This window comes from Vipera berus, assembly GCF_964194415.1.
Source record: "Vipera berus genome assembly, chromosome: 3".
Taxonomy (NCBI): domain Eukaryota; kingdom Metazoa; phylum Chordata; class Lepidosauria; order Squamata; family Viperidae; genus Vipera; species Vipera berus.
Genome location: NC_138204.1, coordinates 201,810,493 through 201,836,844, shown reverse-complemented (window position 1 = coordinate 201,836,844; position 26,352 = coordinate 201,810,493). Strand labels below are relative to the sequence as shown.

Below are 26,352 nucleotides of genomic sequence, written 5' to 3'. Positions count from 1 at the left end.
CATTGATGCTTTGTTTTGCAGTTCATCAGCTTTCTGGTTTTTTTGACTACAATAATGTTAAATTTATATCACTGAGGATGGGATCTGGTGCACACTAAGAGAAGTCTCTGCAGGTATCATGTTGCCTACTCTGTCTTAGCATAAAGAGCAAAATTCCGTCTTAGTTCTGTGGTACTAAAATACTAACTTGGAAGAAAAATCCCACAGTTTGGAATTTTAACGTCCAATTTGTAATTTGTTCTTGTGTCCCTAAATGAAAACCAGATTGCGGGTTCCTTGGTTCTCTCTGAGTTTGGTGGTTTTCTGCACTGATGATATTATCTAGTTGGGTAATGAAATGTCTACAAGCAAACCACCAAGCTCAGATAGCACCAAGGGCCCCAGAGTTCAACCCTGAGCTACAAATATTCTCTTCCAGGTTCTTTCCTAAGTGTGGTGCCCTCCCTATACCTTGGACTTCAGCTCCCATCCTTCCATGCTGATGTTGTGTCAGGATGATGAGAATTGAAGTCCAACTGTTCTGAGTGACACCAGGCTGGGAAAGACAGTCCTAAATCCTGTAACTGTCAAAGAATGATTCTACAGTGCCCTTTAGGTGTCTTCTTTCGCCTACGTCCTTCTCTTTGGGAATTCACAGACAAAATACATGGTGAGGTGGCATTCCGTGTCATTCCATTTCCCCGTGCTGAGCATCTCCACGCAGTCCTCATTCTCTTGGGCGTCCTGAGGCGCTCCTTCCTTCCAATTGATGTAGCTTTGCAGTGGTGTACGGTCTGCGTACATGAACTGGCCTTCCTTCTCTATGTCATTCAGCCCTATAAAGACCCGGAAGAAGCCACTCTGGGAGACGTAGTCGGAAATCACGGCGTTGGCAGCTTCATCCTTTGGCATCGCTAAGATTCCCTCTCGAATCCTGCAGTGAGCGAGGGCTTCTCTGTAGTTCTTTTCTTCCTGAACAATGTAGTAGTATTTTTCTTCTGTTTCTCTGATGCCGGCTAACACTTTTAGAAAGAGAAATAAAAACCTGATGTGTGTGTGTGTATAGATAGATAGATATAGATATAGATATAGATATAGATATAGATATAGATAGATAGATATAGATATTGATATAGACAGTGCTTTTTTTCTAAAAAAAAAAAAGGTGCCGGAACTCAGAGGTGCTGTTACTGGGAGCGATGCCGGTGTCTTGCTAGGGCGTCGGCGCCCGTCCTTTGCACCCCCGCCCCTGCAGCTTGGAGCCACATGCTGCGGGGATTCTCTTACCCACAGCTGCCGTGGGGATTCCCCTCCAACAGAGGGAGCTTTTTTTTGTGCAAAAAAAAGGTACAGAAACGCCGTTCTGAGCGTTCTATGAGAAAAAAAGCCCTGGATATAGATAGATAGATAGATAGATAGATAGATAGATAGATAGATAGATAGATAGATAGAGATACAGGTAGATGTAGATGTAGATATAGATATATAGATATAGATATATAGATATACATACATACATATACATACATACATACATATATATACATACAACAGCCATTTCAGGATAGATAGATAGATAGATGATAGATAGATAGATAGATAGATAGATAGATAGATAGATAGATAGATAGATAGATAGAGATAGATAGATAGATAGATAGATAGATAGATAGATAGATAGATATAGATAGATATAGATAGATATAGATATAGATATAGATAGTTAGATATACTGTACATATACATACATACATACATACATACATACATACAACAGCCATTTCAGGATGCCTAAGTATATAATCATGCATGTTTATATATAATTATGGGAGACTCCTGGTGGTGCAGTGGTTACAGTGCAATATTGCAGTCTAACTCTGCTCACAGCCTGGAGTTCAATCCTGACAGGGCTCAGGATTGACTCGGCCTTCCATCCTTCTGAGGTTAGTAAATGAGATTGTTGGCGGCAATATGCAAATAATGTGTCTACATTGTAAACCACCCGGAGGGTGCTGTAAAGCGCTATGGGAGCAGTATATAAGCTTAAATGCTATTGCTATAGCTAAGCACGACTTGGATACAGGAAAGATGTTTCTGAATTTGTAGTACCTCTCCAGTTTAGAATGTCCTGCATACTGATAATTTAACCTAGTAATTCTGCCCCCAAATTCTGCCATTTCATAGTTAGGAGGCCTCGCACATCCCTTTGCTATATATTCTTAATTTTCATATCCTTAATTTATTAACTACCTTCTCTTCTTTCTAACCATCAACCCTGATTAGTTTCTTACTGAAAATTCATATCCAATATCTACGTCTCTATGGAACATATATTAGATACTACTGTCTGGTATAGGTAGTCCTCGACTTATGACTGTAACGGAGGCTGACCATCATGGTTGTACATTATGATAGTTTTAAAACAAGTTGGTCGTGTGACCGACCTAGTTTTTACAACCTTTTTTGGGATGGCCATTAAGTGACTTTGTGGTTGCTAAGTGAATGCTGTAGTTGTTCAATGAACCAATGGTTGTCCATGGCCGTGGTTTTGCCAAAAAGAGGAAGTGACGATTTTCAGCGAAACTGTGTAAAACGAAGTCATGTGACCGCAGGATGCTCTAAAGGGCAGTAAATGTGTCTGTGTTGCCAAGCGACCAGAGTTCAGTCACATGATCACACCCCATGTCAGAACTTCGAATCCAAGTTATAAGTTGGCCCAAAGAAGGTTTGTTGTAACTTTGAACAGTCACTAAGCAATTAGTCATAAGTCAAGGATTGCCTGTACTTGAGCATGATCCTTACTCCCCCCCCCAAACATTTTGTCAAGGTTATGATTTAACAGGTAACCAGCTTATGTAATGTGAGATGTATGGTGTAATAATGGGAATGACTCAGCAGGGTCTATGTCCCTTTAAGAGCCTTTGTATAAAACATGGGTGTCAAACTTGCTGCGTCATGTGACATGTTGCGAAGTATTGCAACTTTTTTTGCATTGCCAGAGCTGGGGTGGGCATGGCCTCTGTGGGCTGGCAGTTTGACAACCCAAGTATAAAAGGAGGGCTCTGCTGCTGTGTTCTTTCTCTCTTCTGTTTCCTGCTGTAACTGCTGTGTGTTGGAGCCTGCTGTATTAACACGTGTATGTATATTGTTCCTGGTGTATGACATTGTAGATAGTGTAAGGTAAACCACCATTTAATATAGACCACTGTTTACTGTGTTTACTCCTGGGTTATCTCAGCCCAATAAGACTGTGCATGCTCTGATGCGTTTCCTGTATTGTCAGTGAATTAGCACTAAATTAAGGAGAGTCTTGTCATCAAAATTGTTATCAAAAAGAAGAAAAGAATATGCCACAAAAAATAGGCAGTTTTCCACTGAATTTTGATGGCATGATCTTTGAGGGATTTGGGCACTTTTGTACCACTTCCAGCCTTTCAGCGGTCCCATGTGAACCCCCAATTTAAGAGAAACAACAAAAACTAAGGATGTGGAACATACCATTCTTGACGAAAGTAATGGAAGTTTTGAGACGAGCCACATTGATGTCCAGCTGTCCAACAACTTTGCGATATTTCCCACAATCACAGACGCCACCTAACTCAGTATAAATATAGAAACATTATAAGTAGCTGAAGTATCAAGATGGACAACATGATGCTATGAGCTTTGGGTCCAGAGCAACTTTAATGAGATCTGTCAATTCCCTCTTCCATGTCAATAATGTATTAACTATAATTGTTATATTTATATATCTCAGTTTCTCACAAATCAAAATGTACAGATAACGTTTGTCCTCAAAATAAATAAACAGGGCCTTTAGATGAATTGGTGATACCAGAGTAATTGTCGCCATTACAGATAGTCCTAATTTAATGACTGCCTTGTATAGCAACTGCTTGCACTTACAACACTGATGAAAAAATAAATTTGCAACACCGGTCCTTCTCAGGTATGGAAAGCAAAGAAAAGCTGAAGTAAGATCAAGTAAGCACAGTTATGATTTCACTTAGCAAACTCTTTGCTTCATTACCAAGTTGTCAGTCCCAGTTGTGATCACTAAACGAGGACTTCCTGTAATGTGGAAATGTTTGCCATTATCTTATTCTGGGACTTCTTTTGAGTTCCAAAATTAGCCTATTACAACCTAGAGGCAATTCTATTACTGCTTGTATTTTGCAAAGTAGGAGAGGTCAAAGGAAATTGAATCTGTTCCTGGGTTGAAGTAAGAGTGGAGATTTGAAATTGTGGCTATTCATTTCTAGTAGTCTCCCTTACAAATGGACCGTATCAATTATATGCAATTATATTTGCATATTTTTTAAAAAAAATCTTTACAAAAATCTGATGGATTTATGGCAGTTAACAGTAACATAAAAGGTAAAGTTTCTCAGGACAAGTATTAATATTACTACAGCCAGCAAGGTGCTTCCCGAAACTGCTTAGATGCATTAACATTCAATGGCTATATTCACGTGACTTCATTTTATGATATTTTTGCTGAAAATCAGAAATTATTTCTGCTTTTCAGGAAAACTGGCCCATAACAAATACTGCAAAAAAAATGTAAAATAGGGTCAGTTACAGCCATCATACATCAAGAATTGTAAAAAGCAATCATTTTGGCAAGATGGCAATCATTTGACCCATGCTGTTTGGGGCATTCTGTGTTGTGATTCAGCGTCAGCCTGTGGCTTCGGCAGCTGAATTGGACAATTCTGAGGAGGAGGAGGAGGGGTTTGGAGAGCCTTTGGTTGCAGATGCATCGCAGAGCTCTCAGCCAGGCCCCTCCCATCTAGTTCCTCCTCAGACCCAGCTGTGTGAGCCTGAAAGATTAGACGAAGATGATCCACAGCTGGCTTTGTTCAAGGACGCTCGAAGCAGGAGGCAGACAAGCAGAAGTGAACAAAGAAAAGCAATGAGGCACCTCGGGAGGAGGCAAAGAGAAGCCACGCCCTGAGACTGTTGTTTAAAAGGGGAATGTGTGGGAGGTGCTGGTTGCTGAAGGCAACGTTTGAAGAGCTTCTGATATAGTCTCGGTCTGTATTTGTTTTACTCTGTTTTGAACTGTTTCATTTAGTTTTTTGCAAATAAATTTGGTTGGCTTAATTCCAGCCTATTGAATATAACAAAGGGGTTGTCCCTGACATTTCTGCAGGGCTGGTTGTAGGCTGGAACAGAACATTCTGGGAGTTGAAGCCCACACATATCTAAGTGACCGAGGCTGAGAAACACTGGATCAAACAATAAACTTCCTAAACCAGCTTGCTTTGGATCACTTGCTAAGACACAAAACCAAGGCAAAGTTAAAATTAACCAGGCATATCTTGTTGTATGAATACCTCTCCTGTTTTTTAAATGCCCTCATAAAGTATGTTAAGTGAATACAGTCATTGGGTGTAACATTAAAAATGCTTTTTTGAATCTACATTTTCATAAAGGTTTAATTAAATGAAAATGGCTGAGGGCAGAGGGCTGGATCACCACGGCATTTTAATTGATGCAGGCCTAATTCTAACTGAATTATATATATCATTTCAGAGTGCAGGTTAAGACTTTATTCTTAAGAAGGATAGTTTGCCCACTATAGAAGAATGGGTGTTTAAAGTTTCGAATCTTGCAGAAATGTCTAAGATTTCTGCTTATTTGAAAGATCATTCACAGGAAAGTTATATTTCAGTTTGGAGGAGATGGATAAATTATATTCAGAACAAATATGGGACTAAAAAGTTTCATTTAGCTTATGAGTAGATTTTAGTGGGATATTGTTATTGGTACGTTGTTTGTAGTTATGTTAAAGGGGAGTTAAAGCACATTATGAGTTTGTTTAATTGTATATTATGTATAATTTTTATTTAGAATATGATTATTGTAACTATAATCCTGTATTTAGCTCTGGGAAGTGGGGGGGGGAAGTGGGGGGGGTTTGGGGTGGGAGGGATTTGGGGATATATTGTAAAATTTTGTTTTTGTAAAACTCTTTAATAAAAAAAGACTTTATTCTTTCCCTTAAAACAGGCATGTCAAACTCGCATGTCAATGTCGTGCGACGTATCGCAATTTTTTCCCCATTGCTGGCAATGGGGTGGGTGCAGTTTTGGTGTGATGCATCAGGCCCGTGGGCCGGTAGTTTGACATGCGTGCCTTAAAACAATCCCTTAGCAAACAAAATTTGAATCAGACAGCCAGACGGTGGCCTAGGTGACCTCTATGTTTTGAACATAGCAATCGTACCTCTAGTTTAAGAACACTGTTCATTAAGAACATCTTCAGAAAATTGCCTTTTTATAGGTAGTTCTTGACCTAGGACCAGTGATGTTCATAAAATGCGTCACCTATGTGACCTGCCCTATCTTATGAGGTTTTTTTGCAGCGGCCATTAAGTGAAACAATGGTTCGCTATGGGCTAGTTTTCCTGAAAATCAAAAGTAAAGACCAATTTTCAGCAAAAATGTTGTAAAATGCAGTCATGTGACCACTGAGGGGTTGGATGGTCATAACCAGTGGTGGGATTCAGCCACTTCGCACCAGTTCAGCAGAACCAGTAGATAATTATTTTTTTTGCTCAGACCCAGAATGAACTTCTGGAAGTGGCATCCACACAGAGAACCAGTTGTTCACATATGTGAATCCCACCACTGGTCATAACCCAGTTGTAAGTACTCTTGGGAAAGCCTGTTGCAACTTCAAAGAGTTGCTAAGCGACCGATCATAAATAGAGGACTATCTGTAGCGTTTGTTTCTGAGCACTTCTGTTTAAAAGCCTGCAGGTCTACCTACTCTAACCAGAATTAGCTTGACCAATTAAACTGTTTCTGACTCCATATTTTGGGGAGGTTTGCAGGGGTTAGGGTGGGAAATGAAACAAGGAAGTGCTGCTTTTCCGTGGTAAAGGAACAGCCTCCATTAGAGATCAGGTTGAACTCCTCCTTATTGATATTTCAGAAGCTTATAAAGACTGTGTTCTTGCAGAGAGTTTTTTTCTTCCTGATTTCATCATGTCCCCCTTAACATTTTCTATTTTCACTGATTTTAGTTCTCAGTTTAGCCTACAGCCCTTGGATGTCTGAGCCAGGTCTGACTCTGTTTAATTTCTCTGAGATCAGCCAAAGTTGGCTGGTACTGCCATCTGCTGTGATGGTGATGGGACATGCTAGGATAATAAAACACTGTTCCTCCTCCTCGCTCTCTGGACCAACAGGCTAGGGCAGAGGTAGGCAACCTTGGCTTTTTTATGACTTATGGGCTTCAACTCCCAGAATTCCTGAGCCAGCTATGCTGGCTCAGGAATTCTGGGAGTTGAAGTCCATGAGCCATAAAGGAGCCAAGGTTGCCTACCCCTGGGCTAGGGTGCACAGTGTCTACAATTTGGTGGTTTCTGATCTAGAGGACAACAAATGCTTCAGAAATGCAAAAGGAACAACAAACAATGTGTACCTGCTCTACCCTTCCCTCCGGCGACTCCAGACCCGCCCTTTACTCCTTTGTCACCTAAATAAAGAAAACACATTGTCTTCAACTGGAAAGTTGCAGGCACATTTGCAAAATAGGTCCTGAGAAAGGGAGAGAGCGCGCAGGCGGGATGGTCAAGGTAAATAGTTCAGTTTTGCATACATTGGATTAAGATCTACTGAATACAGGTACTCCTTGACGTACAACAGTTTGTTTAGTGACTGTTCAAAATTACAACAACAACACGGAAAAAAGTGACTTATGGCAATTTTTCACACTTACAACTGTTGCAGCATCCTCCCTGGTCACATGATCAAAATTTAGGGCACTTTGGAATTGGCATGTATTTAGGACAGCCGCACTGTCCTCAGGTTACGTGATCACCTTGTGCAACTTTCTGGCAAGCTACGTCAATGGGGAAGCCTGGTTCACTTAACATCTGTAGCAAGAAAGGTCGTAAAATGGGGCAAAAATCCCTTAACAAATGTCCTACTTAGCAGCGGAAATTTGGGGCTCAGTTGTGTCCATAAGTCAAGGACTACCTGTTCATTGGGTTAAGTTCTATTGAACACAATTGAATCTATTTTGGTCTATTGCAGACTTGCCAAGGCAGGCTCTGAAAACTTTTGCTTTCTGATAGTAAACTTCAGATTTTAATAGATGATCCATTAAAAGTTTAAAGACTAGATCTGGCTAGATGTGCCTGGTACCTTTGTTTCTTCAGGGAATTGCAGCAAAATCTGAGACGGACAATAGCTGTAAAGAGTTAATGATATAATAATCCCCATTGCGTGTAGGATATGCATTTCACTTCTGGAATTTTTGCAGGTTTTAGAGCGGGGGGGGGGTGTCTTCCTCAGCGTCCCTGGCTGAGGAATTCTGGGAGTTGAAGTCCACAAGTCATAAAAGGGCCAAGTTTGAAGACCCCTGTTTTAGAGGCACTTAAGGATGCTATTTATTTATATATTTATATTTATTAAATTTTTATACCGCCCTTCTCCCGAAGGACTCAGGGCGGTGTACAGGGCAATAAATATCAAAATATACATACAAAAGTTAAAAAAGATTAAATAATTATGCCCAATATAATACAATAATTAAAACAATGTTAAAACCAAATCCAAACCCCAACTCCATCAGACCAGGCTGGATTGTTCAAATAAATAAGTTTTAGATCGCGGCGAAAGGAGCGAAGGTCGGGCGCCGTCCGGAGCTCAACCGGCAAGCGGTTCCATAGGTCTGGCGCGCCCACAGAGAATGCCCTCCCCCTGGGGGCCACCAATTGACATTCTCTGATCGGAGGCACCCTGAGGAGGCCCTCTCTGTGGGAGCGCACTGGACGGAGGGAGGTTGACGCCGGCCGCAGGTGCTGCCGTAGGTAATCCGGACCCATGCCATGTAGGGCTTTATAGGTCATTACCAGCACCTTGAATCTCACCCGGAATTTATGAATTAATGAGAATCCTGTATGTGGACTTTTTTAAAAAATAGGGTTGCAGTATAGGAGGTGCAGAAGTTTAACTTTCCTTCTCTCACTGCATTTTTTGAGAATCCATCCCTAGTTGCTATTAGCCCCTGATAAGGACAGAAAGCTCAGTAGGACTTCTGTTTTTAAAGGGAAAGAGATAATTTCCAATAGGACAATCGGAGAGGAAAGAAGATAATCTTCTGTATTTCTGCATTATTTGCAGTGGAAAAAAAGTACATATGTTTATAATTCTGCATTCACTACCATGTTCAGCATTAAGGGAATAATCAGCCAGTGGAAGGAAGGATTATATATATGTGATGGCTGCCACCTCCATCTCCACCTCCATATGTTTTCTGTAGCCAGCTCAGTATTTCCATTCTTATTTTTGATCCCCACTCCCCAGTCTGATTTGCATTACTCATGCATCTCCCACAGTTGGTGAAGAAAATGAAACGGAAAAGAGACAGGGCATTTGAGCAAACAAAAACCTGAAATTTGCTTTCCAATCAACCATGACATTTTCACAAGGAAGGTACATAGATTTTTGGAATGGGTTTCACAATCCCTGGATTTAAATATTATTGGAAATCTGTGGGGTGATCTCAGACATGTAGTACACTGCAAGGAGTCCTAACAATATTTCTAAGGTGGAAGAGTTTTGCAAGGAAAATATACAACTAAACCCCAAGGTGCTTTTTCAGGAGGCAACTGGACTTTCTTGTTTTGCTTTGAAGAAGTTTTGCTTCTCATCCGAGAAGCTTCTTCAGCTCTGACCGGTTGGTGGGGAATGGAAGGATTTATATTCGTTGCAGACAGCTGGTCATTTACATTCTTTTAGGGAATCCTTGAGGCCATTTGGAGGTTTACTTGTGTCCTCAGGGTCACTTGAGTAGTGCAACTGTGTGTGGAGCCTTCTTGGCTGCAGGATGTTTTGTGCCCTGTGTCCCTTCACTGTTGAAAACAGGCATAGGCTGTTGAGGATGAGTCTGTGTTATCTGAATCTCAAACTGAAGCACAAATGATTCCTGTAGTCTGCAATATTTTCTGGAAATCCGTTCATACTCCCACGCCATTCGAAGGGTGTTCATCCCAATGCATAGCTAAATGTCTGAAGAAGAAGCTGAAGAAGCTTCTTGGATGAGAAGCGAAATGTCTTCAAAGAAATACAAGAAAGTCCAGTTGCCTCCTGAAAAAGCACCTTTGGGACAACCATGACCTGAATGACCGAGAATCTCCATAGACATGTATAACTCAGAGTAAAAAAAGCATGTACTTGGATACAAGAAAAGTGAAACAGTTTTTGCCAATTTAGACAATGCCCCTGGAGCAATTTTATTCTTGAAAATCTGAGCATTGCGTAGAAATGCATATGTCTTTTGTGAATGTGTAAGTGAACTTAATAATGTCTGCCTCATACCATGAATTCCCAAATGCCTCTAGCCAAGCTCCCAACAGAGCTGCATTAAGTTTACTAGCCAACTCTATGATTCTGGCTTTCATTGCGAAGTCCCATATGCACGCTTCTGTTCAGGCTCCCTTCAAAATAGACCATGTAGCTTTCAGGAGGTGTGGCTGATAGGGATTTACTGAAGGGGATATCTGCTCAAGAGGGATGGAGGAACTTGGACAGATTGACTGAGAACTTTATTAATATTGCTGGATAGGATGGGGATTGAACCTATCACCGTCTGCATTTGCACTCCAATGAATTACAGTTGTCCCAGCACAGACTAGAAGGGTCCCATCCTTCATTGGGATCTGAGAAGACTGCAATTCAGTGGCGATCTCTCATTTATTGATGCCCATTGAAACGCTCTCTGACCATTCTGCTTTTTACATTTTTCAGCATTTGGTGAAATGAACTCAAGTGTGTCAACACACTTGTTTTAAAATAAGTCCTTTAGTTGTCCCAAGGATGCTTTTCCACGAGGCAACTGGACTTTCTTCTTTTCCTTTGAAGACATTTCGCTTCTCATCCGAGAAGCTTCTTCAGCTCTGACTGGATGGTGAGGAATGGAAGGATTTATACTCCTTGCAGACAGTTTATTTATTTATTTATTTATTTTATTGCATTTATATACCGCCCTTTCCCTGAGGACTCAGGGCGGTTTACAGGGAGTTAAAAATCAACCATAAAGGTAAAGGTAAAGGTAAAGGTTCCCCCGCACATGTGTGCTAGTCGTTTCCGACTCTAGGGGCCGGTGCTCATCTCCGTTTCATAGCCGAAGAGCCAGCGCTTGTCCGAGGACATCTCCGTGGTCATGTGGCCGGCATGACTAGACGCCAAAGGCGCACGGAACGCTGTTACCTTCCCACCGTAGTGGTCCCTATTTTTCTACTTGCATTTTTACATGCTTTCGAACTGCTAGGTGGGCAGAAGCTGGGACGAGTAACAGGCGCTCACTCTGCTACGCGGCACTCGGGATTCGACCCGCCAAACTGCCGACCTTCCGATCGACAAGCTCAGCGTCCTAACCCACTGAGCCACCGCGTCCCTATTAAAAATCAACCATACAAAAGTTAAAACCCAATTTAAAAAAAAAAAAGTTGGTCATTTGCATGCTTTATATATTTATAAAGAACAGCCCTTTAGTTATTTTTCCCCCTTCTTCCATATACTTTGCTCTTGTATTACAATGTGCATACCCTAAATTATAATGAACTCAATAGATAGCATTACTGAGGAAATTGAAATGCGTGGTTATGAAGAGCTTTTCCAAAAACATAGACAATACCAAAAGAGATTGAATGGGTTCGTGTTGGTAGCCATGGAACGGGAAGCATAAGATAACAGTATTTGTATTTCGGAAATAAAAGCCTTTGGTTTCATTTGGAAACATAAATAGCAGGTGTTTTATGATTTTATACTGAGGTTTACCATCCAGTGAAGACGTGTGATCAATTAATTCTTACCTTTTCTGCCAATTGGTCCAATTTTACCTATCATTCCTTGTTCACCAATATCTCCAATTGTTCCTTTGTCTCCTAAATTGGAAATACAGTAAATAGCAGTTTCTTTCAGTACAATTTAATTGTATTTTAAGATACTGCATGTTAATTCCAAGGATTAATTATTCTCACTGTCAGAAAAGTTCTCCTTAGTTCTGGGTGGATTTTTTTTTAACCACCCTAGAACTAAACCGATTACTTCTCGTCTTGCCCTCTAGTGCTTTGGAGAATTAGTCGCTTCTTCTCTGTGATAGCCCTTCTACTACTGGAAGACAGTTATCATATCTCGCTTAATCCTTCTTTTTGATAGCCTAGACCAGGGGTAGGCAACCTCGGCTCTTTTTTTTTTTTATTAAGTTTATTGTTTAAAAACATTGGACACAGTACCAGCGGGCTGACAAACCTTCTTGTCTACAATGTTCAAATATATATATATACATGTATATATGTACATCAAAGATACACTTAAATACACTTAAATTACAAATCAGTGAAATAACACAATATTTAAGACAATGAGCTAGTCTGTAAAACCTATTAGAGACCTTTCTTTTTATCCCTCCAAAGATACAATTTGTTCCAAATTCTATAATAATCTGATTGATCTTTATTCTTTAGTTCCAAAGTTAGTTTGTCCATTTCTGCGCAATCCCAAATTTTCCTAATAACCTCTTTTTCTCCTGGGATCTCATTCTTTTTCCATTTTTGCACAAATGACATTCTAGCTGCTGTGATAATATGGATCATCAAATATAGCACATCTTTAGGATATTTCTCTTTCGTAATTCCCAACAAGAAAAGTTCTGGACTAAACTCAATATCTTGGTTTAGTATTTCTTTCAGCCAAATCCAAATCATTTTCCAAAATTTTTGTGTTTTACTGCAAGACCACCACGTATGGAAGTATGTGCCTAACAACCTCGGCTCTTTTATGACTCATGGACTTCAACTCCCAGAGTTCCTGAGTCAGCTATGCTGAGAGTTGAAGTCCATGAGTCATAAAAGAGCCGAGGTTGCCTACCCCTGGCCTAGACATACTTAGCTTCCTCAACTGTTCATCACAGAGGACTAGGATAGCACCTTTTTCAGGTACCCAGGTTTTTTTGTTTTTTAAAATTGTCACATACTCTTTGCTACTCCACTTAAAAGGTATTGCATATGCTTTTTTTGGTCCATTCCAACAGAATGAAGCCTCTTTTGAAGAGAGTTTGACTTTGATTTGTCTCCATTAATGTACCATGCTGAGCTGTCAGGTAGCAGATGGCTGTGTCTCCCTTTCTTTGCACTCTTGTGAAAAACAACAACATGACATTTCCAAGCTTATCTGCATCACTCAAAACTCCCTGCTGAGATGCTTGTAGGAGTGTTATGTTTTGGTCTGAAAAAAAAATACTTAAATGATGACTAAGAAAAAAAAACCTCATTAGATGTATATGCAACTCCCTCAGAGTTATTCTTATACACTGATGGAGTAAGATATGCATGTCAGTGGAGCAATTAAGAACCTACAAAGAACTCAGCTGGATTAAACCCTCTATAGACCAGCATACTGTGACAACTAGATATACCTGGGAAGCTCACAAGTTTGAACTCAGATTGACAGTCCTCTTCCATTTCGTTTCCCAGCAACCAGTATTTTGGGCAAACTGTTGATGCTTCAGAGGGTAATAAATAGAGCAGTACAATAGTTTGGATTTGATTCCTCTGCATTCTGGGAAAAGATACAGCTACTTCCAAAAGTAGCAGTTAGGAGTTATCTTTGCCTTTTGGCATCCTCTAAAATGCCATCTGCATAGCCAGTCTCAGGGGCCTCAAGGCATGGCTTCTGACTGACCTAATTACAGGAACATCTCTCCCCAATTGCTTCTATTCTGGTCAGGTGCAAAAGACCAGATCCACATGTGAAGGTCTAATTAAACTGATTTATTGCTAAACAGCTTATGCATAGAATCTTTCCACTAACATTGAGCACCTGCTTAGACTTTGATTAGGGTCAATGGAATTCAAAGGAAGTCGCACTTAATCTGCTTGTGACTACGTAGGGATTCTAGGCTAATCCCACTTTTGACTCCACCCCAGCTTCTGCTACATTCCATCCCATTTGGTCTGGCAAGAGGACCATGCTGTGGATGCCATCAACTAAGGAGGGTCAGCTGGTGGGACCCAAGAGGAGGGCCTTTTCAACTATGGCAACTACCTTGTGGAACATAATTCTCCCTGAGATTAGGTTAGCCCTGATCTTGCTGGCCTTTCACAAGGCCCTGAAAACTTGGTTTTTGCCCAGGCCTGAAGCCTTAGAAGAGTGCTAAGATTCTATCTCTTGGTTTTGTTGATGGTTATTTTATGATGCTTGGCTGCTATGGGGTTTTATTTTATATTATGTGTTTTATTTGTTTTTATATATTTTATTAGAAACCACTAGAGTCATATTTGTGAGATAGATGGCTATATCAATCGGTCAACCAACCCTTTTCTGAAATATTGTTAGAACTGCAGGGACTAGTCCAAGCAGTCACCAACACTGACTCAAGGTCACACAATTTTTTAAAAAAGTAACACTCTGAATAATTTTCTTTATAAGCTTCCTTTTGAATAGTTCCTTTCCTCCTGTGATTAAGAAAAAAGAGAAGCTTGTCAGAGTGTAAAAATAATTTATGGAATAGCTGTGTTTATACTACACACTTAACCAGATTAGATGAAAGCTTAGTGGCTGCATTGCAGTTACATAATAAACTTGGATAAACCTGATTTTTTTTTAGGGCTTACTGCCCTGTCCCAACCCACCCTATTTGGGTTCATTCAGAACCAGGTTATGCCTGTAGCCATTGTGTAACTCTGAAGTAGTGAGGGACCATTCCTATGTTTTTAACTGTAAAGAGAACACTATAAATTGTTTTACCTTTGGATCCTGTGGGGCCACGTTTCCCAGTTTTTCCCATTTCTCCTTGGTCTCCGTTTTTGCCTTCATCTCCTTCAAACAGAAACATAAAGGAAGGAGATATGTCATCAGCAACAAAAAAAGTTTAGGAAATGCTGATCTGATTTTATTTTTTGAAGATATGACATTTGTTGGCTCTACTCTTATTTTTTTGGATATGCTTCGTCCTTCATAATATCTAAATTACAGAATAACAGAATTGGAAGGGACCTTGGAGGTCTTCTAGTCCAACTCACTGCTGAAGGAGGAAACCCTATACCATTTCAGACACATGGTTGCCCAATCTTTTCTTAAAGCTGGCCAGTGAACCTGATACTTCCTTGGGAATTTGCATACAAGTAGAGAAAATGTACTTGAAGAAACATTACTTTGAGATACATAGTCAAGCACCCATATCTTCACCAACACTCTCATATTTAGGATACTAAATCGATGTGAAATGTTGGGAGTCTGTCCTTGGCATTCTTTCAGAAAGCTGGGAGAAGTGGTCAAAACCTCAATTTGCCAGAAGAGACAATAGATAATGCTGTTTCATTTCCTCACTCAATGCCAAACTCAATCTTTCTGTAGCCCAAATAAAGGTAAAGGTAAGGGTTCCCCCCCACACGCGTGCTAGTCATTTCTGACTCTAGGGGCCAGTGCTCATCTCCGTTTTAAAGCCGAAGAGCCAGCGCTTGTCCAAGGACGTCTCCGTGGTCATGTGGCGGCATGACTAGACACCAAAGGCGCACGTAACGCTGTTACCTTCCCACCGTAGTGGTCCCTATTTTTCTACTTGCATTTTTACGTGCTTTCAAACTGCTAGGTTGGCAGAAGCTGGGACGAGTAACAGGCGCTCACTCTATTACACGGCACTCGGGATTCGACCCGCCAAACTGCTGACCTTCGACAAGCTTAGTGTCCTAACCCACTGAGCCATCGCATAGCCCAAATACATTTCTGTAAATACAAACATCGATTATACTAGAGTGGTAGTTTTCCAAGGCTGGTAACTTCCAAATTTGTAGACTCCACCTCCCAGAATTCTCCAGCTGGCATGGCCTTTGCTAAGAATTCTGGGAGTTGAGGTTCACATATCTGAAACTCATTCAAGCTTGGAAATGCTGCCTTAGCGGCAGGCCAGCTGTCTTTGAAAGCAAACACACTGAAGAATTTATCATTAAAATCAAGAGGAACAGGGAGTGTGTCCAGACGTTCTGGTATCCATGGGAACAAAAATGATTGGTATTTCTGTACATGTAAGTTATACATCCTTCCCCCACAGATTTGACTTTTAGCTATTTAACTGAGGCTGTTTTTGTTGACTTGCATTCCTTCTCTTCCATAAAGTCAATGACTTGCAATGATTGAAAGAAACATCAGGTTTTAAAGAGCTAAGTTGATGGCCATATATTTAAAGTCTCGTACTGAACATGACATTTGCCTATCTTGTTATAATTCTTGTTGCTGAGATCTTCTCTGGGATAATAATGAAGTAGGGAAGATGATGCCTGTGATGGTCTTCTAAAATGAGGTAGGTAGGTTGGTAAGTGAGATGCATATATTGGAGGGCTGATCTAGAAGGATTTTTGTGCCACCACAATGTCCTCCATACAGAACATTTTGGTACATAAACCCAGTTTATGGCTCAACAGGATATATAATCTGAGTGATTATAGTTTCTTTGGAAAACTAGGGTACCGTTAAACCACACCCTAGCCTTTCTGCTCTGGGATCAACCCCCTTTGAACTAAGCTTTGGATGAAAGTCCATTTCCTTAAATATTCAGCTGTTAAATAAAATGCATCAGGAGAAAATGTATCAAGATTTGCACCTTGCTGCCCTCTTGTGGTGTTCTATGTTGTGATGTTTACAAAATTTAAAAAAACGGTTATTTTTTTTTAACTGGCTTGGCAAATTATGGTGTGGGAAAGTACATGGATACCACCACTATTATACTTTTTACAATAGTCAAAAGTACAAGTAAATTCTGATTTTATACTCTACTGAGTTCAACCGATCTACAGCTAAATGGCCATTGGTTTTGTTCTTGGTGTAATGATATTTTTTCTCCTTAAAGGTAACATGTAATCTGATGTCAGTTACACCTAACACTGAAGGTAGGGTTGACAACCACCTTGAACTGATTTTGAATTGTAAATCACTTGGAATAATTTTTGGAGTTGATAGATTCTTCTTTCTCGTAACATATACCTAACCATCATGCTATCCTCTGTTAAAGAAGGCTATATTATGCAAAATGCAGAAAAGGAGTAAGAAAGAGCAAGCCAAAAATCCAGATTGAATGGCAGCCATTATACCTCTCCAGATCTTTTGTCTTTGCAAACCATCCTTGATTTATTATATATCTATACACTGATTTAATATAAGGCCATTTGCCTTTAAATTTCAGAATAACAGAGTTGGAAGGGACCTTGGAGGTCTTCTAGTCCAACCCCATGCTCAGACAAGAAACCCTATACCCATTTCAGACAAAGGGTTGTCCAATCTCTTCTTAAAAACTTCCAGTGTTGGAGCATTCACAACTTCTGGAGGCAAGTTGCTCCACTGATTAATTGTTCTGTCAGGAATTTTCTCCTTAGTTCTAGGTTGTTTCTCTCCATGATTAGTTTCCATCCATTGCTTCTTGTCCTAGCTTCAGGTGCTTCGGAGAATTGGTTGACCCCCCTCTTCTTTGTGGCATTTCTCATCTCTCAACTTTCCCTCTTTCCCCCTTTCTGTTGAGTCTATTCATACTCCTTTAATATAGATTGTGGTTCAGTCTTCATTCATTCTCTTTGTGTAAGCAACCCACCTAGGTGTCCCCTTTGTATTTTGTCCACATTACTCCAGCACTCATTCATTCTTAACCCTATCTTGGGTTGTTTGACCAAATTTAGAAGTAATTCATTCCTAATTCCAGTTCTCGCTTCCTTGTAAAAAAAAAATAGGCAGAAGCCTGATCTTATTCACAATCATTTTATTGCACGTGTTTTGTACCTACTGTATATGTCTGTCTCATGCCTCTCAAAGGGCCACACATTACCCATTGCCTTTTACTAGCATTTGCACATCTTAGGATTTCTCCTTCTGTTTTCCATCGAAACATTCTATTATAGTACACAAATTCATCCATTTTAATTTTTGCCATTTTTGTATAGTATTCATTCATCCATTTCATCTTTCCTGCAAAACACAGCTCCTTTGGCCTTCGATACATCAATGTTCAGATCCATTTTACTGTTGCAGCACAAAGTCTACAATGTACTGTTAAACATTTGGGTTCTTAATCAAAAATACGGCATTGCACCCAAACTAAAGTACCTGTGCATCATCAGGCAACACACCTCAGTGTCACCACGACTGTACCATATCTTTTGACCCATATACTAATCAAGCTGAGCATATCATTTGAATATAGCACCTGGTTTAATTCACAAATGGACCTTAGGTAGTCCTTGACTTACAATCACAACTGAGCCCAAAATTTCTCTTGCTAATCAAGACAATTGTTAAGTCAGTTTTATCCAGTTTTTGTGATATTGCTTGCCACCGTTGTTAAGTGAATCAGTGCAGTTCAATCAGAATAGAGCTGGAAGGGACCTTGGAGGTCATCTAGTCCAACCCCCTGCTGAAGCAGGAGACCCTATACCATTTTAGACAAATGGCTGTCCAGTCTCTCACAGTGTTGGAGCATTCACAACTTCTGGAGGCAAGATGTTCCACTGGTTAATTATTCTCACTGTTAGGAAGTTTCTCCTTAATTCCAGGTTGCTTCTCTCCTTGATTAGTTTCCATCCATTGTTTTTGTCCTGCCTTAAGTGAATCCACTTCATTAAGTTAGCTTCATTCATTCATTAAGTGAATCCACTTCATTCAACGACTTTGTTTGTCAAAAAGTTGTGAAAGGTTATGGCCTGACCCAGTGGACATTGCAACCATCATAGACATCTGGCTTGACAGGCCAGATGTCAAGCATCCAAATTTTAATCACGTGACCATGGGGAGGCTACAATGGTCGTAAGTGTGAAAATGGTCATAGGTCACTTTTTTCAATGCTGTTGTAATTTCGAACAGTCACTGAACAAATGGTTGAAAGTCGAGGACTACCTAAAAATGCTGGTTTTGAGCAAAACCATTTTGTAAAATGTGGTCACGTGACCATGGGGCGCTGCAAATGGCTGTAAATGTAGCCTGGTTGATGAGTGCCTGACATGCAGTTGTGTGTGTGGGGGGGCGTGAGGCACCTGTCTGAACTTCAGAACAGGGTTTGTAAGTACCCCCGGGGAGGCCTTGTCATAACTTTGAATGTTTGCTAAGTGACTGGTTGTAAATTGAGGACTACTTGTAATGCAAAGCTTTTAGTATCATTCACTTCCTGCAAACTTACTTTTTCCTCTTGTTTTAATGGCAGTGGTTGTGCTCTCATCTGCTATATCCCTCGCAGATTTAACTTTCTCCTGTATTTCATGCTGTGAAGAGCTTTGTTGCTTAATTTCTGCAGGATAATTAGAGGCAGGACATCTTTGAGTATAACAAAAAAGCTGGCCCCACTGCCTAATGTGCTCAGGATGTTATGTGAATTGGTTCTGGCAGGGAAACAGAATAACAGCAGGTCTCTCTCTCCAGGTTTGTCAAGAGCCAACCATTGGGAGTGTTGGACAGCTGGAGTCTAACCACAATGGCCTGAAAGAACATTACTCTGGGTCACTGTTGAAAGTTTAAATGGCAGCTATGTTGCTCAGGGCAGTAAACTGGGTTTTGTTTGTTTTTGCAAAGCATGCCTCAGGACAAACATCATCCCTTGGCCTGGACAATTGCCTAGGCTGCTGAGTGCTGACATAGGCCACAGACATGGACTGACAGAAAATTGAGTTTCCAAAAAGCTTTTAATTTTCTTTCAGTTTCTAGCCCTCATGGAAGACATGCTTGAAAGTGTATGGGCAAGGAGATCTTAACAATTAAAGAAGTTCTTGATTAGTATAGTCTACTAGTCTGGGACAGAACCCCACACAACTGCTTGTTGCTTTTTGGTGCTAGAAAATAACACAGCCCATTTTGCCCAATATGAATTTATAGAAATATGAAGAATGCAAGTTACCTAATTTGCTCCTCTGTCTGCAGAATTAAAGTTATGTAGCGTTAGAGCTCTGGCTTTGAGGATTTCTAATTTCTTTAAAGCATGGCCATGAGATAGCCTGGCCAATAAGGGAGAGATTGGAAAGACAACAGGAAAGCAATTCTGCCAGGTTTGAGGATGTGGTGTTGAAGTCCTTCCATTTCTAGCAAGGGATTTGGAATGTGGCAGTATCATTTTTCAGAAGGGAATTTCTGCGACTATGATTATTAGATGGGCAGCAAAAGCAGCAGTGACCACAAGAAACAGGCCTTGGAGGTGCCGACTGATGTCAAGGAGTTTATAATTGACATTTGTCAGAATAATGAAAAGGGACCCTCCAAACACACCACACTGCTGTGGTGTACTGCCATTTCATCCCTTCCAAAATGCCTTCACTTACTTCACTCGAGACTCAATTCAAATCTCTTTGAAGTTTCTATTAAATTTCATTGCATGTTGCTATTCCTCATCCTTCCCCCCCCACCCCAACACACTAAAATATTCACTTCATTTTTGATGTGGAGGCCCAATCGTGCAATTACATTAGTAGATCTTCCCAACTGGATGTCCTTACTATATCCTTGGGCAGTTCAGCAAGGACATGGAAAATTACAGTCTGAATCATTCGTGGTTTTGGGGTGGGGTATCATCAGTATGCTGATGATACCCAACTTTTTATTTCCACCCCAAATCAACCCAGTGATGCCCTCTCCGTGATGTCCCGGTGCCTGGAGGCGGTGAGGGTCTGGATGGGGAGGAACAGGCTTTGTCTTAATCCCGACAAGACCGAGTGGCTGTACATACCGGCATCTCGGGTTACCCAGTCTATTCCATCCTTAACTATGGGGGGTGAGGTGTTACCCCCCCATAGATAGGGTTCACAACTTGGGTGTCCTCCTTGATTCACAGCTAAGTTTAGAAGATCATATAGGAGCTGTGACCAGGGGGGCTTTTGCCCAGGTTTGCCTGGTGCGCCAGTTACGGCCCTATTTGGACCGAGATGCCCTATGTACAGTCACTCATGCGCTCGTGACCTCTCGGATTGACTACTGCAACGCTCTCTACATGGGGCTGCCCTTGAGGACCACTCGGAGGCTCCAACTGGTACAGAATGCGGCCGCGTGAGTGGTGATGGGGGTCTCCCGATACTCCCATATAACACCTCTGCTCCGCGAGCTGCATTGGCTTCCAGTTGCCCTCCGGGTGAGATTCAAGGTGCTGGTGATGACTTATAAAGCCCTAAATGGCATGGGTCTGGATTATTTACGGGAGCACCTTCTGCCGGCGTTAACTTCCCATCGTCCTGTGCGCTCCCACAGAGAGGGCCTCCTCAGGGTGCCATCGGCCAGGGAATGCCGACTGGCGGCCCCCAGGGGGAGAGCATTCTCTGTGGGCGTGCCTGCCCTCTGGAACCAGCTCCCTGTTGAGCTGGACGGCTCCCGCTCCTTTCGCCGCGACCTGAAAACTTGGTTATTTGAGCTTGCCGGCCTGGATTGAGGGATTGGAATTTTAAATTTTTAGAATGTGATTTACTTGTTGGGGCTAATTTAATTTAATTTATTTTTAACTTTGTATATTGTGTTTTAACTGCCCTGTACACCGCCCCGAGTCCTTCAGGAGAAGGGCGGTATATAAATCCAATAAAATAAATAAATAAAAATAAATATTTGTTGAAATCACATAACTCAGAGGTAGCTGTGTTGGGCTGTTGTAGAACAAAGGCAAGGTCTCTCTGAGCATTCTAGTCATGGAGAAAAGGAGTGTGGCACATGGTTTTGTGGGAAAAGATGTTGCTTCCCATCAAATGAATGGAAAAATTGTTAAGATCCTATTCAAGACATAAAGAGCCAACTCTGATCAAAGGAAAGTCCTGGAAAGTCCAGGTGACCAGGATTTGCTGATGTGTCAACAGGAGCTGAGCTGGATTTGATGGCCAGCAACCAAATGTGTTCCCCATAGCTCTCTTGGCTGTGAAAATTGGACCTTGAAAAAGCAAGGCAGCAAGAAAATCTACTTGTTTGAGCTGTGGTGCTGGAGAAGGGTGACCAACGAGCAAGTACTGGAATGCATAACATCAGACATGCCACTAGAAGGCAGACATCTGGGCTAGCCTAAGCTTCCATTATGTTCACCTTGCAAAAGAAACATGGAAGGAAAAAGCTTCTACTGTATGTATCCTTTTTGTTCTATTATGAGGGACTGTTTTTGATTTTGTTTTTAAAAATCTTCAGAAGAAAAACAAGGATCACTGCCTATTTTATATTGGAATGGAATACTTTAGTTCTGTGCAATGCAGATTAGATTTTAATATCACATGTACTTGAAATACTTCTTAAAAGCAGTAACATTGTGATAACCTGAACAATGCTGAGCTGATTGAATTTAGAGTGGAGAAGTGATGGTGTCATGTATGCACCTTCAATTTACCGTATTTTCATCAGTCTTAGAAGTTCTTATTCAGAGCCACCAGGGGGCAGCCTCAAACCCTCCATTTGAGCCCTTATAACTGTACTGTTTTTATTATTAATCAGTAACCACAGGGATATGATCCTGTAGTTACTAGGGCTCCCAAATTTTACTTGAGAGAGAGATTTTACTTTTATTTTGCTATAAGACAGCATGGATTGCGGAGATAATCAGATCACGCATCCTACCGGATTTTAGTTGTCAACTTTTACAAATAAAGTTTGTAGTTAAATACACTCTTACAGTATTAGAATTGATGAATTACGTGCTCTGTTTAAATGCCAATGCTGGAGTTTTAATCTGTTTATTTAGCTAGCTTGATGTTTTGCAGAAGAGCTTGGAGAAAAATCCCCACTTCAGGCAGTTTATAATTATCTGAGTTTGCTCTGCTTGGAATGAGTACAAATTCCATCAATTACTATCAGATTGTAACAACAGGAGTGTATCTAATATTGCCACTGAGATCGCCCATTGATCAGAGAGATAGTACAGGTAGTCCTGAAGTTACAACCATAAACTGAGCCTTGCAATTACGGTCATATATTGTGACAACCATAAAGCAGGTCACCACGTATGTGACCAATCCCAATTTTAAAACATTTTTTGTGGTGGTTGTTAAGCAAATGTGAAGTTCATAAAATGAAGCTGAAGCTGATAAGCAAATGCTGTGTTATTAAGCGAACCCGTTGTTTGCTATAGGTTGTTTTTTGTGGTATATCAGCAGTAAATGCAAGTTTCCAGGAAAACTGTCATAAATTGCGGTCATAATATTATACATATTGTTATATACTGGGTTTGTTGCTTGATTGACGAGATGAGGTGAGTGAGTTCAGCAAGAATCATCCTTTATTTGGTTGCAGGAACTGAACTGAGAAACAGGGCTGCGAATGCAGCTATTTATACCCTGGCCTCTAGGCGGCGGCCAATAGATTTAAAGTAACCTATTGCCGCCCTAGAAGCAGCCAATGGCGGCGCTGGAGACGGGTTGTCTGAGGAGCTGGGAGCCGTTAGCCAGCTTCCCTGCTTAAACAACCTTCCAGCAATTAACCCCACGTGATACTCTTTAGTAAGACAAAACCCAATACATTACACCCTCCCCCCTAGAATTATAACATTATAACAAAAGGAATCATTACAGCAATTACAAGTTTTACAAAGATACAAAGAGAAGTATGCAAAAGTACACCTTTTCCATTGCTAATACAGAGGCTCTCCTGGCTAGCAGCAATTCGATGACACATACAACATTATAGCTCAGTTATTTTGGAACAAAATCTTGTAAATACGCAGGAGGCCTGCGAACCCTCGTGGAATGCCTGGGAGAGCTGGGCACTCCCCAGTCTACCAGCTTGCCCGCCGGGCTGGGTAGATCAGGGTCCCTAAGTTCAAGTGAGTCTGGCTGACTCGGAATTCTCTGGCCGGCCATTCCAGGTCGGCCCACCCCAGAGTCTAATCCTTCCGCAGAGTTAGCACAGCAGCTGTAGTGTTCTGGTTGACTTTCTCCGTCAGGGGCCCCATGTTGCACACCTGGGCTTTGGCCCTCTATGACCACCTCTCTGTTGCTCTGACTGCTTGGGACCTCAGAGCATATGGATTGATTGGCCTGGCTGCCAGTTTGAGGTCCATGGATGGGACCTGGGATGAAGTCCTTGCTTTGTGGCCGTTCTGGAAAACGCTTCCTAATCTGATCGATATGGTGACGAATGACTCGCCCGCCCTCTAGGCCCACTTTGTATGAGAGAGGGCCCATCGTTTTGGTGATTTTTCCTGGCACCCACAAGTTCCCATGCCCATAGTTCTGGGCCCACATCCCATCACCCACTTGCAACCCCTCGGGGGTCTTGGGCATCAAACCAATCGAGCCCGATCAGGGTTGTTTACTGACCCCCTACTACGACAACCTCCAGGTGCCCAGAAAAACCCTTAAATTTGACGGCCAGTGTGGCCTCTGGCATTCTGGACTCAATCAGTATAATGTCAGATGGCCTCAGCTTGGACCATCTCTTGCTGCAATTGCAGACGAAGTTAAATGTCTCAAGTGATATAATGGATATGGCTGAACCCGTGTCCAGCTCCATCTTGCAAGGGACCCCTTGCAGCTCCACCTGAAGTCTAAACTTTGGCTTAATAGGGTGGCGAGCTCCCGTGCGGCAAATGCTTCTGTGGCTGGAGCAAAACCCTACGCTATACTGCCCCGGGGCCCCAGTACCTCTCCTAATCGGAGAAAATGGTCGCCGAGCTGTTTCTTCAAGTCCACGAAAGTTATGGACTCCAATGGCGTTGGCGTGAACAAGTTCCCTGCAATGTTGAACATGGCTGGGCTGCACACACACAGAAGTGTAGCGGCCTTCAGGCTGTCCTCGGCGACTTGATTCACACGTAGATAGTTCTCGACCCTGGATAGATACGAAGACCATCTTTCCGGGTGAGTTATATCAAATTCTTCCAGCTTTCCAACCTTTGCCATTTCTGCTGGTCTTTGCGGCTGGGGCTTGACGTCTTCTTATCTTGCTCCTCTGTATACCCAGGGACTGGTCCTCTGGGCACGTGGTCTCTAGCGTGGCTGTGCTAGGCCAACTGTAGGAGGGGGGAAATTGCTTTTCCCACCAGGCATGTTCGGCCTCTCCCCTAGTGACTCTCAGCTCTGTTAGAGAAGCAGGATCCCATACTTGTCGCCAGTGTTATATACTGGGTTCATTGCTTGATTGATGAGATGAGGTGAGTGAGTTCAGCAAGAATCATCCTTTATTTGCTTGCAGGAACTGAACTGAGAAACAGGGCTGCAAATGCAGCTATTTATACCCTGGCCTCTAGGTGGCGGCCAATAGGTTTAAATAGGTTTGCCACCCTAGAAGCAGCCAATGACAGTTCTGGAGACGGGTTGTCTGAGGAGCTGGGAGCCGTTAGCCAGCTTCCCTGCTTAAACAACCTTCCATCAATTAACCCCACGTGATACTCTTTAGTAAGACAAAACCCAATACATTACACATATCATGGATGCAAAGTTGGGCCACTTCAGTCTTAGACACAGGAGCAGCATGTATTTGTGCCCTGTGGCAAGATGGATGGCAGATAGATAGATAGATAGATAGATAGATAGATAGATAGATAGACAGACAGACAGACAGACAGACAGACAGACAGACAGACAGTCACTACCTCCAAGGTTCTTCCAATTCGGCTATATATTCATAGGCCTTATTATTTCTATAGTAACCAGACAATATTGTTTGCAACATAAAGGTTTCACAGTACAGGACCTCCCAAAATCCACCCATATAGCATTTAAATCAAAGCAAAAATCTTTTCCAGAATTGTTAAATGTGAATTTATAATCAGAAATTCTAGGTATCATGCTGGGGTTTACAGCTGTGCTTCCCTAAAATTAAAACATTTGCACATCTCTTTTCTTTGCCAAAAACTACACTTAGGAAATGCTAGAGGCCCATGAGGTGATGACTGCAGCCAGATCAATGAATATATTTGGGTTCTTAAATGCAATGGTTAATAGCAGATAATTATGTGACTAACGTTTGAAATGTTCATTAATTCATACCATAATTCCTCAGTTGAAAATTCCAATTTTTCTGTAACCAGCTTAGGCTGGTTCATTTTGTGCCTGTAGATGTGTTGGACGGCTCCACAAATAACCCTTTTCATGGTTTTGCACTAAAAATAAGGTTGAAAGCTTAAATGATAAGCGACTCAGCAACGTTATCACCACAGGAAGCAGCTGAAAAGCTGGCAACCTTATTTTCCATTTCTTGTGGCATAAGAGCTTGCAAGAGGAGAGGAAGAGAAGGAGACAGTAGAATCATAGAAAAGGCATTTGTGTTTTTACCTCAGAAATCTTTCTAGTGCCTCACCTTTCGGTCCAGGTAAAATGGTGTGCGTGGAACAGATCTCGGCTGTCTGTCGGTTGCCATCTTCTAAGCCAAATATTTGAACCAGGACAAGAAACAACACAAAGAAAGTTTCATGTTTCCATCGTTGCCTCTGCAT

General features: G+C 41.5%; 1 protein-coding gene across 1 annotated transcript; it reads right to left on the bottom strand.

The window, feature by feature from the left end:
* Positions 1 to 26,352, bottom strand: COLEC10 (collectin subfamily member 10; the record flags this gene model as incomplete). The annotated part of the gene is made up of 6 exons (XM_081325894.1): positions 1 to 1,001; positions 3,478 to 3,573; positions 7,414 to 7,467; positions 11,813 to 11,884; positions 14,748 to 14,819; positions 26,217 to 26,352. 6 exons carry the CDS (start codon positions 26,350 to 26,352, stop codon positions 610 to 612), a joined length of 822 nt encoding a protein of 273 aa, XP_081182020.1. The 3' UTR covers positions 1 to 609.